General features: G+C 42.4%; 2 protein-coding genes across 4 annotated transcripts; one reads left to right on the forward strand and one right to left on the reverse strand.

The window, feature by feature from the left end:
* The first annotated feature begins 1,678 nt into the window (after positions 1–1,678).
* On the forward strand, positions 1,679–11,073 carry nphp3 (nephronophthisis 3). Of its 2 annotated transcripts, none has more exons than XM_077624353.1 (26): positions 1,679–2,345; positions 3,007–3,132; positions 3,196–3,346; positions 3,417–3,569; positions 3,633–3,766; positions 3,988–4,148; positions 4,217–4,373; positions 4,464–4,538; positions 5,230–5,400; positions 5,471–5,574; positions 5,642–5,756; positions 6,383–6,526; positions 6,594–6,794; positions 6,852–6,934; positions 7,006–7,138; positions 7,222–7,386; positions 7,688–7,782; positions 7,885–8,007; positions 8,090–8,279; positions 8,354–8,595; positions 9,137–9,212; positions 9,284–9,411; positions 9,481–9,721; positions 9,784–9,909; positions 9,980–10,095; positions 10,339–11,073. In XM_077624353.1, the coding sequence occupies exons 1-26, from the start codon at positions 2,022–2,024 to the stop codon at positions 10,505–10,507; spliced, it is 3,903 nt and encodes a 1,300-aa protein (XP_077480479.1). In that variant the 5' UTR covers positions 1,679–2,021; the 3' UTR covers positions 10,508–11,073. The 2 variants fall into 2 exon arrangements, with proteins under 2 accessions (XP_077480479.1, XP_077480480.1); XM_077624354.1 differs by having other exon boundaries at positions 7,009–7,138.
* Positions 11,022–13,675, reverse strand: uba5 (ubiquitin-like modifier activating enzyme 5). Of its 2 annotated transcripts, XM_077624357.1 has the most exons (11): positions 13,369–13,675; positions 13,218–13,263; positions 12,955–13,044; positions 12,744–12,853; positions 12,567–12,653; positions 12,422–12,506; positions 12,255–12,359; positions 12,052–12,179; positions 11,573–11,708; positions 11,318–11,503; positions 11,022–11,244 (listed from the first exon to the last, which is right to left on the reverse strand). In XM_077624357.1, the coding sequence occupies exons 1-11, from the start codon at positions 13,518–13,520 to the stop codon at positions 11,167–11,169; spliced, it is 1,203 nt and encodes a 400-aa protein (XP_077480483.1). In that variant the 5' UTR covers positions 13,521–13,675; the 3' UTR covers positions 11,022–11,166. The 2 variants fall into 2 exon arrangements, with proteins under 2 accessions (XP_077480483.1, XP_077480484.1); XM_077624358.1 differs by lacking the exon at positions 13,369–13,675 and having other exon boundaries at positions 12,960–13,044; positions 13,218–13,258.
* Between the last annotated feature and the right edge of the window lie 123 nt (positions 13,676–13,798).

Consider the following 13,798-nt stretch of genomic DNA (forward strand, 5'->3'; position numbering starts at 1 on the left):
AAGACGGGAGAAAAAAATTGGCTTTACGAGCACAATTTCCCAAATGGATCTCGTATCGGCCTTCTCTCCCCATTTAGTCTGTTTGTCCTCATTTAGTATTTAGCCGCGTAAAATTGTAGAGCCAGTGTGAAAGGAGATACTACGTTAGAATCAGATGTATTATATTACAAACGGTGTACAGATTGTTTTATTTTTCGTACCAGAGCTTTGGATAAGTGTAGCATATTTAATCCGTCAATGTTTATTCACCCTTGTAAATGCCTTGTATACAGACCGAGTATTTTCTCATAAAAATTAATGCGTCTCAACTGCCAATATTTGGGGGAGGGCAATAGAAATGGGGTCTACACGCTGACCGATAACAAAAGTCTGCTTATTTGCCAAAGTGGGTCCGCTTTTGGGGGAAATTTAAGGGGAAAAACGCACTCGTGTATTGTATGTTGTGGAAAATGTACTAAAAACAAATCAAAACAGCGTGTACATACAGTAGATGCTTCTCCAATAAGTAGTTTTGTTAACACACCAAAGTTTATGTATGCATGCCTATCCATCAAATACTTTAGGAGAGTAGTGTAAAAATAAAATGTTTGCACAGACGGACCATGTAAATATTTTTTTTCGCATTTTTGTTTTGTTTTTGTAAAGCTTTAAGTCATATCGCCATGTCGAGTAGCAGCAGCTTGCTTAAGGCAGGGGTAGGCAACCTTTTAGAAAATGCATTTGACTAAATAGGCTGGTTGATCATCACATCTTTTTTGTTTGTTATTTTAATAAAGGAAATAGGTTGTCTACTCTTGCTGGAATACAAGCTTCTGTATTTGGATTTTCTGATTAAAAGGTTAAAAGAAAAGGAAGTGTTGTGTGTTATTGAACAGAACACAAAATACCATTATATATATATATATATATATATATATATATATGTATGTATATATATATATATATATATATATATATATGTATGTATGTATATATATATATATATATATATATATATATATATATATAGTGTACTGCAAGGGTGTCAGGGGTTCGCGGGCCGCATTAACGTCAATTCGGTTTCATCTGGGCCGGACCATTTTAGATATTTTTTTTATAAATGGATTAAAAGAACTAGATCAAAATCCTTGAATATTCCGTTTTTTTATAGATCTAAAACTGTTTATTTGAGCTTTTTTTCTTATTAAGGGAAAATCTTTTTTAATCGATTTCAAAAGGAAACCACATTTTTCTTTACATTCCATATTAAAGTGGAAAACAGAAAATATTTTTATATATTTTTAGATTTTACAAAATGATTTTTGAACTGAAAACAGAAAAAAATGGATTAAAAAATTCTAAATATTGATTTAAAAAGGGGAAAATCAGGAAATTTAATACATCTATATCTGTCATTTTAATTTGATCCTAAAACAGAAAGTTGTGATTTACTTTCCCGGGCCACACAAAATGATGCTGCGGGCCAGATTTGGCCCCCGGGCCGCCACTTTGACACCTGTGATGTACTGTATAGAAATCACTTTTGGGGGTTCTTGATCTACCTTATTTTCTGGGCTATGAGAAAATAACTGATAATCTTGCATATTTGCCAGCCGTTTCGGGTTTTGTTACGACCTTTATACAAAAAAATAATCTTCTGATTTGTCCCTCATGGCGTTCCGTAGCCACTCCTTATTACCAAGGCAGCCAGGAAGAAGCTGTGAAGGGATGCTAATTACGTGTGTCGAAAGTAGCCAAACTTTTCGCACGTGACACGATCGAACATGATCGTGTGGATAAAACAAATAACTTATCATCTCTTAAACTGTTTCTTTCCATGGGACTTTACTTTTAATTCGCTAGCTTCACTTGCAATACGTTGACGATGTAAACCAGCAACAGATTGGAATCGCTAGTTCCTAACTAGCATGCAGCATCTTGATGGTTTGTTTTTGTGCGGCAAGACTTATTTTGATGACATTTTTACAGCAAAAAATCGGACGCTACTCCTGTAAAAAGGCGAGCAGGGGGCTTTAGCCACCATGGGCACGGCATCCTCCCTCGTCAGCCCCGGGGAGGTGATCGAAGACGGCTACGGGGGAGAGGGCGGTGAGGCATGCGAGATCCCCGTGGAGGTGAAGCCCAAAGCCCGGCTTTTGCGCAGCTCCTTCCGCCGGGGACCTCGGGTGATCGGGGCCAGCTTCAAGTCGACGGGATCCGTGGATCTCGAGTACGCGGCCGAGTACGAACGGCTTCGGAAAGAGTACGAGATCTTTCGCGTGAGCAAAAATAACGAGATCACGTCCATGCAGAAGAAGGAAGCCAAACTGGACGAGGAGAATAAAAGGCTGAGGGCTGAGCTGCAGGTATTCATTCTACCATAACGCTACAGTATCATGGTGATATTATTCATTGTAGTACTTCTACTGTACTGCTTCAACTACTGGATTAGTTGATTTATATTCTCTAATTTCAAAACAAGGCTTGATGTTTTTTAGAACCTTCTAAAATAATATATTACACTAACCTAAGGACAACGATAGATGTCCATTAAGGCACTAGATTTCCAGTCCATTTGGACTGTGCTGCTGTTGGCAGTCAAGGAGTTAGAACAGCAATAACATATTTGAATAGAATTGGATTGGATAACTTTATTCATCCCGTATTCAGGAAATTTCATTGTGGCAGTAGCAAGAGGGTGATTAGACAGAACAACAAAGCAAAAGCACAAAGTACAAAGTAAATGGGATCTTTGTTTGTTTGTCGCAAACTTAAGTTGACATTCAATTCAAATATGTTATTATTATTACAATAGATATCCAATCTGTTGGCTGTGATTATTTGAAAATTGCATGCTTTTAAATGTATCCTTTTTTTAAAGCATGCAATTTTCAAATAATCACAGCCAACAGATTGGATATCTATCGTCCTCAATGGCTGCTAAACTAATCAAAATCTGATCGCTTGTATCCCAAAAACTCAAGTCGCACCAAGATGTGTTCCGCTCACTTGAACATATGACTACAGGCTTTGCAGAAGACTTACCAGAAGATCCTGCGAGAGAAAGAGAGCGCCCTGGAGGCTAAGTACCAAGCCATGGAGAGGGCTTCCACCTTTGAGCACGACAGGGATAAAGTCAAAAGACAGTTCAAGGTACACCGTATTCACTCTAACATTCTCTGTCACCCTTATTGTCTTGGGTTCTTTCGCTGGCAGATTTTTCGGGAGACGAAGGAGAAGGAAATCCAGGACCTCCTACGTGCCAAGAGAGACTTGGAATCCAAAATGCAACAACTGCAAGCTCAGGGCATCCAGGTTTACTCTGCCAATGATTCGGATTCCGACGATAACCAAACGACTGTGACGGGTAAAGCTAAACTAAACGGAACCATCTTGTTTCATTCGTGGCAAATTTCAAAAGGGTTTCTTGTCTCTAGCTGCAGGAACTCAGTGTGAGTACTGGTCTGGGGGTGTGCTGGGAAGTGAGCCCTCTATGGGCAGCATGATGCAGCTCCAGCAGACGTTCCGGGGTCCCGAGTTCGCCCACAGCCTCATCGACGTCGAGGGTCCCTTTGCCAATGTGAGCAGGGGTAAGTCAGTGAATTGTACTTGGTTGCCATTTCTGAGAATGACAATCGATCCAATGCTTGTAGACGACTGGGATGCGGCAGTGGCCAGTCTTCTTCAGGTCTCCCCTCATGTTCCTCAAGCCTTGTGGAGCAACACGGTGCGCTGTTACTTCATTTTTACACCGGAGACAAAAGCTGAAATGGAGCACTTTACTAAGGTTTGTGTTGGAGTTATTTTGGGTACTATTATAAATGTGCTTGAAATATAATCATTATTATATTTGCTTGTAATGAAGTATGCTTTACTTTATTAAGGTTTATTATTATATATTAGAATGCAAATGTATAAACAGGGGGGAATGTTGGGTTTATCATATATAAGGTTATATATAAAGTTTGGTTTTTGCAAGATCACTTTCAAAAATCTTCCTGGATGCAGAAACACTCAACGGTGCTGAGGAGGCTTTGTGAAGGTCTAGGACATTTCTACCTGAACGTCTGCTTCTATGAAGACGCCACCGCCTCTTTCGCGTCGGTGCGCAAACAGGAAATCGAAAGGAGCTCCGTTTGTGTGCTGCTTCTGAAATCCACCGTCAACAGGTAGCACGTTTCGCCCTTGACCAAAGTTTGAGTTTCCCCTCTTACCTGGCGGTCTTGTGACGTCACAGCTCAGTAGTGGAAGACTGTGAGGAGGCTTTTGTGAAGAATCCAGATGGCCACCCGTTAGTGCTCTACCTCAGAACGCAAGGAGATGGAAATCTGTCGGGGCCCACCAGGAAGCTTCTGGAAAGGGTCAACGCTGCGGACAAGGCTGCTAAAATTAAGGTGTATTTTATGTATCTGTTGTTTGAAGGATGAATTTGAAAGACTACATACCTTTAGTGACTTACCTCTTTGTATTACAAATATGCAAAGGTTTTACATCATAGCGGTTCTGCTGAAGACGGGGCCCGGCTCATCTCTGCTCATCTGGAGAAAGTCATCAAACAGGTATTTCCATTTCTAAAAAGGCTTGCGTGCCATATTTTTGGATCTGAATACCTTTTTAATGCTGAATGTGAGCCAAATGTAAGCATTCACTAAACAGGTATTATCAGACTAAATAGACTCCCAAAGGAAAACAAAGAGAAACAGGGATAAGTCCATCTAGCGGCTGAAAAACAATGACCATTTTCCAGACATTAGATCAGGGGTGTCAGACTCGGTTGGTTCACGGGCTGCTTTAACGTCAACTTGATTTCACGTGGGCCGGACGATTTTAGATATAATATTTAGATATTTTTTTTTATAAATTAATTAAAAGAACTGGATTAAAAGCCCTGAATATTCCGTTTTTATAGATCTAAAACAATGTTTATTTTAGCTTTTTGTTATATATTTTTAGATTTAAAAAAATGATTTTTTAAGTAAAAACACAGAAAAAATGGATTAAAAAATTACAATTATTTATTTAAAAGGGGTAAAATCAGGAAATTTAATATACATCTATACTCTTCATTTTAATTTGATCCTAAAACAGAAAGTCAGCACTCATGATTTACTTTCCCGGGCCACGCAAAATTATGCGGCGGGCCGGATTTGGCCCCCGGGCCGCCACTTTGACACATGTGCATTAGATGATAGGCCGAAAGGTCAATTGTATTTTTTGGAGATCAACATATCGCAAATTTTCCTGTTTCAGGAGCTACTTGGTTTGGAAGCAACAAACACCGATCCAAAAGACTCCGCAATCGAAGAGGGTCGCGAGGAAGATTCAAGCGACGCCTTGTGGGACCTTCACGACGAGCAAGAACAGATGGAGTCGTACCAGCAAGCGTGTGGCAACACCAACTCCCAACTTGGTTTCCAAAAGGTGAGCATCCATGCTTCCAAGTTCTTCTTCACCACTTCAGATTAAACCTCCACACTGGTGTTTTTTCTAGTACGTAGACCGGCTCAACGACATGATCGCCGCCCCCCCTCCGACGCCGCCACTGTTGGTCTCGGGTGGTCCGGGCTCAGGGAAGTCCCTTCTCCTTGCCAAATGGTGAGAAGTTATTGATTCTTTCCTCATAAAGCCTTGGAAAAGTAGTAGCATTTGGGTTGTTCTGTAGGATCGAGCTACAACAGAAACAGTCCCCCAACAATTTGTTCCTCTACCATTTTGTCGGGCGACCGTTCTCCTCCAGTTCTGAGCCCGTCCTCATCATCAAGCGCCTCACGGTTAAAGTAAGAGATCCCTTTTTGACTACCGTATTTTCACGACTATACAGCGCATCGTATTTTTAGCCGCAGTGTCAATAACGAGTGCTATTTCTGTATTTTACACACAAAGGACGCACCGTTTTTATGGACGCAACCAGGCATGGCAAAACATACACACTACACCTACACGCCAAAAACACGTTTTTAAAAAAGCAAAGGAAGCAAAACTGAGTTCAGTTGTACTTTATTTAGCCATTTTACAATGTACTCGCGTCATTATTTCATGACGGTGAGCACCAAATTAGTGTGTTTGCTGTCATACTGGGTGTATTGACAAAAGAACTATATATATCCCAGCAATCACTGCCCAGTACTTTTTCTACGGGAAAAATAGTTGAGTCGGGGGCTGTTTGCCGTAGTTGTGAGAGCTGTATAGGATGGTGTACCCTATCGACTGATTTATTTTATTTTATCGCGATAACATTTTTAGTATTGGTCCATATATAAAGCGCACTGGATTATAAGGCGCCCTGTCTATTTTGGAGAAAATTTAAGACTTATGTGCGCCTTATAGTCGTGAAAATACGGTGTTTATTCTTTCAAATTGTCTGGCAACCTGCTCAGTTTGTTGTCTGACTGGCGCACTGTAGCTTTTACAACACTTCTGGTCCATTTCGGGCTTGTCCATGGAGCCCAGCAAGATTCTGGAGGAGTTTCCGCGTTGGCTGGAGAGGCTCTCGGGGCGCCATCAGGGCAACATTATTATTATCATAGACTCCATTGATCAAATTCAGGTAACGGGAACTTCGGTAGTACAATTTCCCTTTGGAATAGATTTTTTTCTTCATGATGTTCTTTTAGCAAGCAGAACGAAACATGAAGTGGTTGATCGACCCGCTGCCCGTCAACGTCAGAGTGGTCGTGTCTGTTAACGTGGAGACGTGTCCTCAAGCGTGGAGGTTGTGGCCCACTCTTCACTTGGATCCGCTGAGTCCCAGGGAGGTCAGAAGTGTGGTGACCGCAGAGTGCCTAAACGTGGACATACAACTCGTCAAGGATCAGGTCTGAGCAAGTCAACCGTGCAGGAGCACAGGAATGATTTGAGTTTTTGTTTTCCAGGAAAAGAAGTTGGAACGCCACTGCCGCTCGGCGTCGACCTGCAACGCTTTATATGTCACACTGCTCGCCAGGATCAGCACCAGGTTCTTTTGTCTTGTCTTTGTATTGAGTGAATTCAGGGAGGAGAACCAGATATCTTGTTTCCCTCCTTCAGCAGTGGATGGTCCTTTGAGAAGAATCTGGAACAGTGCTTGCAGTGTCACGACACCTTGTCTCTCTACCGCCTGGCACTCAACATGACTCTGGACTCTCTCAGCTCGGACAGACAGCGACACATTATGAAAGAGGTGATGGACTTATTAGTGGTCAATAGCTCCAAAGGTTAATGACTGAACACTACTTTAATTTTGGGGGTTTTCTCTCGGGTTAGATACTCTGCCTGGTGTATTGCAGCCACAATGGAGTGAGCGAATCGGAACTTCTTGATCTTTTCCCGGAGTTGGAATTTCCAGTGCTGGCGTCCATGTTGTGTGGTTTGAGCAGACTCTGCGTGGTCACGCTCCACTGCGGCCTCATCCGATTCCAGCATCTGCAGGTACCTGAACCCCATTGGGCGGTTCATATTGTTCACATTGAAAGTGTTAACAGGTGACCTGACATTAACTAGCAAGCCCCAGCCAAACCATAAAAAATGGTGGCATATATTTGGAAAATGCTGTAGTGAAAAAGTTTGAGAACCACTATAACAAAGAGTTTTAACATTTTAAAATGCCCAACATTGGATCACCTGATCTCAACCAAACAGAGGTTACGTTTTTAGTTAGTGAGAACAAAATTGACTCTTGAAGAAAGAGGATAAAACTCACACTCACTTTATTCTATTTGTGCGTTACCAGGCGCGGGAAGCCGTTAAATTGGAGTTTCTAAGCGGAGAACGCAGTTGCGCCACTTACAGAGAGAAACTGATCCACTACTTCAGCCAGCAACTCAGGTACAGCCAGACAACCATCTTTGCCATTTGCGCCAAACGCAATTTTCTCCAATTTTAGTCTGTTTGACGACATTCATTCAATTGGATGTGCTCTTATCGTAGTCACGATCGTGTAACGTGGCGTGTCGCGGACGAGCTGCCGTGGTTGTTCCAGCAGCAGGAAGACCGCAGCAAACTGCAAACGAGCCTCTTGAACCTGTTTGTCTCTCAGAACTTGTACAAGAGGTTTGTGTGTTTGCCGACAAGCGCCGCAATGCCATCCGTTGAAGTCTGTTTCATTTGCAATAAACCATTCTGTTATCTTCAGGGGTCATTTCTCCGAGCTGCTAGCCTACTGGCAATATGTGGGCAAGGACAAAAGCTCCATGGCCACCGAGTACTTTGACTCGCTGAAGCACTACGAGAAGAACTGCGAAAGCGAGGACAGCATGACCAAGCTGGCCAACTTGTACGAGACTTTGGGACGTTTCCTTAAAGACCTGGGCTTACCCAGTCAGGTGCCGGTCCTTTTTTTAATGAGTTAAAAACGCTTTGTTATAAGTAGAATACTACACCACCTTTTCTTTGTTAGGCTGTGGCTCCTCTCCAGAGATCTCTGGAGATTCGAGAGACCGCCCTGGACCCCGACCATCCCAGCGTGGCGTGCTCCCTGCACCAGCTCGCTGCCGTGTACGTTCAGTGGAAGAAATACGGCAACGCCGAGCAGCTGTACAAGCAGGCGCTGGACATCAGCGAGAACGCGTACGGAGCCGAGCATGGCAGCGTGGCGCGAGAGTTGGAGTCCCTCGCCGTGCTTTATCAGAAGCAAAACAAGTATGTCGGCTTGGCTGCAGGTTAGCAGGGGGCTCAAACTCAATTTTTGGGGGGCTTGCTGGAGTTGAATTGACTGTATCAAGAATTCTCCACAAAAATGTTGTTCATTCACTTTGGTTAACTAGTTTTTCTAGAAAAAAAAATAGTTTAAGATCAGTAAAGCTATAAGAGATTCACAAAAGGACAACAAAACAAAATAATTCCGAGAGCAAAATGTAACGGACCACATTTTTTTGTTTTGTTTTGATATTTTTAGATTCTTTACAATCCTTTCAATTAGTTTTAGTCTTTTAAAATGATTTAGTTTTTGTTAGTTATTCACATATACATCTACATACAGTAAAACTGCCCACACATTTGATTCTTTTTTTTCTACATATTTTTTTTGTTTTTCATCCAAATTTAATTTCACATAAATCATTTGTTTACAATTTTTATTGCCCATGACAGAATACTCGTAGGCCACACTAATGCTACTTATGCTAGCCCTCGGACGTTATAATCATTGTTCAAATGAAGTCTTCTGCCTTATTTTCATCAGGTACGAACAAGCGGAGAAACTCCGGAAGCGGTCCATGAAGATTAGGCAAAAAACGGCTCGTCAGAAAGGCCATATGGTGAATAGAAAGTTGTGACGACCACATTACCAGCAACTAGACTAACAACTATACTTTTCCTTTCACTCCAGTACGGCTTCACGTTACTGCGTCGCCGAGCCCTCCAGCTTGAAGAGCTCACCCTCGCCACGGACTCTGCCGACTGCGCCCGGACCCTCAACGAACTGGGCGTGCTCTACTACCTCCAAAACAACCTGGAGTAAGTCTCATCATTTCCCCCGTTGCTTTTCGGCCGCATCACGTCTATTTCACGTCACGTCCCCACCAGCGCGGCCAAAGTCTTCCTCACGCGCTCGCTGGAGATGCGCCAGCGCGTCCTGGGCCCCGAGCACCCCGACTGCGCGCAGTCCCTCAACAACCTGGCGGCGCTCCACACGGAGCGGCGAGACTACGAAGCGGCGGAGGATATGTACGAGAGGGCGTTGGATATTCGCAAGAGGGCCCTCTCTCCGGATCACCCCTCGCTGGCGTACACGCTCAAACACTTGGCCATGCTCTATAAACGCAGGGTGAGGTGCTGTCAATCATCTGGTCTTCCAATGTCCAGCTAACGACGTCAAATGCGTTGCAGGGGAAGTTGGAGAAAGCCGTCCCCTTGTACGAGCTCTCGCTGGACATTCGGGAAAAGAGTTTTGGGCCCAAACATCCCAGCGTCGCCACGGCGTTGGTTAATCTGGCCGTCATCTACTGCCAGCTGGTGACCACTCAGGCCAATTACGGTTATCTCATTTTCTAAATGTGTGTGTAATGATGGTTTTTTTTTTCAGAAGAAACACAGCGAAGCGTCGCCTCTTTACAAGCGAGCGCTCAAAGTCTACGAAGACAGTCTGGGACGCTCGCATCCTCGCGTTGGGGAGACGCTCAAGAACCTGGCCGTGCTTAGGTAAGTCACCTCAGAAACATTGTATCAAATAAAAGACAAATGATGGTAGTGTTTGTATTTTATAATCACGAAAATGACATTTATTTTGCAGCTGCTAACTTTTAAATGTATTTGAAAAAGCCTGTGTGCATTTGATAAGACCACACTTTAAAATGAAGACTAAAATAAATTTTGCATTTCATTTCCTAATGAATAAGTGGCAGTAAAACAAGAACCAACAGTCGAACTTCCTCCTTTTTGCAGCTACGAGGAAGGCGACTTCGAAACGGCGGCCGAGTTGTACAAACGCGCCATGGAGATCAAGGAGGCGGAGCCATCGCTGGCGTGCGGGAACGCGCCTTCTCGTCACTCGTCCAGTGCCGACACGTTCTGCGTAAGAGGACCCGCCCCCCTCCCTTATAGTCCCAGGTGACCCCAACCCACTAACATGCAGGTATGCTGCAATCCTTGGGAAATAATATTTGCACACATGTAGGTACAAATTATGAATAGAACTTCTATTTGCCTACCTGGAAACTTGGAACAGTTAATAGAAAAACAGTATTAATGTGTCAAAATATTTTGTGAAAGATGTAACTTAGCCAAATGGTTATTTTATGTTCAGAATAGTCCTTTTATGGACATATAGATTTTTCAAGATGATTTATTTACACTGCAACATTGTGAAGCCCCCCCAAAATATTTTTGTTTACTGCAGTACTACAATATATTATATTTTACAATTTAGATATTCTAATTTTATAAATGATTCTATTTTGGTTACTCCTTTAATTTCAAAAAGTGGAAATTCTATGTCTAGTAATTCCTCTATTGAAGCACTTGATGATGCAGACAATTATTTTTTATTATACAAAGATAGTGCAATTGCACTATGTGACTTTGCTTTTCTATTTACATTATGTGTAAAAGTGAAACGGCACTTGATATTCCATGTGCTAATAAATACTTTATTGAGAAGATTACAATCTTATAGAAGCACGGCGACAATTTTCATGCATTCAGCTTCTTTTTTTGTTGGTCTTTATTGATGCCATTCAACATATGCCATGATGATTCCAAGTGCTTTGCATTTTACAACTTTTTCATCTGAGCCATCAGTTCCTCCAGGCTCTGCTCCGTCTCTTCCACCATCTCGCCGTCGCCTTTATTCTGCTTCCAAAAGAAGAAAGCGATCAATTGACAACATTCAAACCTTAAGAATAACCATCGGCTGCGAACTGACCGAAGCGGGGATGGTGTATGCAACTCTGATGCCTTCAGGGAGGTCGGGAACACTAGCCGCTGATGCCTGCGTGTCCTCGTTGGCATCCTCTGAAACAAGTTCAATTCCCCATTCGTTCTCCTCGTGAACCACCTCTTCTTCTTCTTCCTGGACCTCCTCCACTTTAGGTCGCTCCGCTTCCTTCGCCTGGGGGAACACGGAGATGGATTAGGGGTAAATCCGGGATTATAGATCGATCGGGGAGTTGCTAGTCACCTTGTACACTTCCTGCTGTATCCTGCAGTGGCGGTCATTGCACTGCGGGTTGGGTTTCATAGACATGCTGGGGAAGAAGTCCTGCATGGCGTTGTAGCCCAGGTAGTAGCTGACACGCCCAAACTTTAACAAATACCTGGAATGTTGACAATGTCATGTTTACATGGCAAAAAAAATCATTTAAAAAATCCAGATTAGCATATTGTCTGTTAAATTGGTACTCCCAAAAAACTAACTTTACTTATGTCATTTAAATATTAAAGTCTTCAATTAGGAAAAAGAAAATGACAAAAACCAAACACGAAAAGTTATATTTTGAATTTAGAAGCAAAAAATAATAATACTGGAATTCAATTTAACTTGCTTTCAGTAATAACTTCAAATATTTTTGTGAAAATACAATTCTGGAGACTCTAACAAAATAGAATTGATGACACGTGGGAATCCAGATTTTTGTTGCATGTGTGTATAGCACTTACTTGAGGACATTTTGGACGAGGATACCAGCGACGACGCCCATCGTGGTGGGCAAGCTGGCGGCGCACACGCCTTCCCTTTTCAGGGTCTTCTCATCGATGTTGGCCGCCACCACCAGAGGAGGCGCGCACTACGGAAAAACAGGTTCTAACTACTTATTATCTTTTTAAATTGCATTATTTGCTTTTTATTGTGTGTTATTTACAGCAAAGCACGCAGTTTCTCCTGGATTGATGAGTTGTATGTGTCCCGACACGGCGTTCTCGCTGACCCCGGACTCCATCCATGTTTGTCCCATTTCATTGCAGGCCTTCACAAGGAAGACACGGGTAAATCTATGTAAAACATCTTGACGCTGATTGTCATTCTTACCGTATTGATGGCCATGCGGGCCTCAAAGTTGTCCACGCAGCTCAGAACTAAATCCACGGGCTTGCCATCTTTTAGGCCTCCGTGACTGAGAAGACAGGAAACATTAGGAAACTGCTCGTTGTCCAAAATAGAGGGAAAAGGTCACCTTAAACGTTCCATGAAGTGATTGAAATTGTCCAGGGTGGTGATGTTGTAGTTGTGGGTCTCAAATGACACGTCCGGATTGATGTTTCTGCAAGCCACAAATGATGAGATGAAGCAAGTAAGGAAACTATATATGCATTTTTTACATTTTATTTTATAAGATGTTATGAAGTGCTACCTTAGTGTGTGTTCTGCAGCCTCCACCTTACTAAGTCCAGCCTGATGAGGCTGGAAGAAGAGTCGGTTCATGTTGGCCAGCTCCACTTTGTCATAATCAAACAGCAGCAACTGGAAAAACATGGACATGACACATTCACATTCTTCCCTCTGCTGCACTGCACTGAAAATGTAAGTAATATCTTGACCAAAAAATATTTTGCATTATTTACCTTACCAATGCCACATCTAGTGAGCATTTCGGCCGTCACGCTGCCCACTCCCCCGACTCCCACCACGGCGACCGCGAAAGTCCGGATGCTCTGTAACACATTTAAAATTAATACCATAACGTTTATCCTAACCTGGCTACCATTGACAGTGATGGACGTCCAATTCATTGTGGCTGACATCCTCTTACAGACACAAGGATTGGACGTCTATTTCCGTCAATCTAAGAAAAACAACGATTGCAGGGGAAATTAGGTTTAGTTGCCTCATAATTATCCACGATGCCCATTCTCTTCAAAGCCATCAGGCGACTGCAAGGACAGCAAAAAAATAAGATCGAATGAGTCACCAGTCTCTCAAAGGGCGCGGCACCCCTAAATGATAATAAAACAAATATTATAATGACAAAATATTACCTGTAAGGGTTGGAATCAACAACTTCGGCGCTCATCTTTTCAATTTTGGGTCTGTAGAGCTGCTCAGCTGCGCATTGCTTTTGCCTACATTTGATTAGTTCGTTCTCTAACTCCCTCACGCGGAGCTTTAGTTCGTTTAGTAACGTCGCCATGAAGACTCACAAAATTAACAATATTATTTTAAAAAATTGATGTGATAATGAAACGCGATTGTAGCTCAAAGCAACAAAAATTGACGCGAAATGTACACGTACGTATTCACAAGTCCAATCAGCTGTCAGGATGTGTTGCAGTGTATACAATCCGGGCCGAAAAACAAGTTATCCGAATGTGTTCTGCGTAATAAATTCTATTATTTCTTAGTTATTGTTTCATATTCATATTAAGAAAGGACTATAAATTATTCAATTTATTTTATACTCATTTTTAG

Source organism: Stigmatopora argus, chromosome 17 (assembly GCF_051989625.1).
Source record: "Stigmatopora argus isolate UIUO_Sarg chromosome 17, RoL_Sarg_1.0, whole genome shotgun sequence".
Classification (NCBI taxonomy): Eukaryota; Metazoa; Chordata; class Actinopteri; order Syngnathiformes; family Syngnathidae; genus Stigmatopora; species Stigmatopora argus.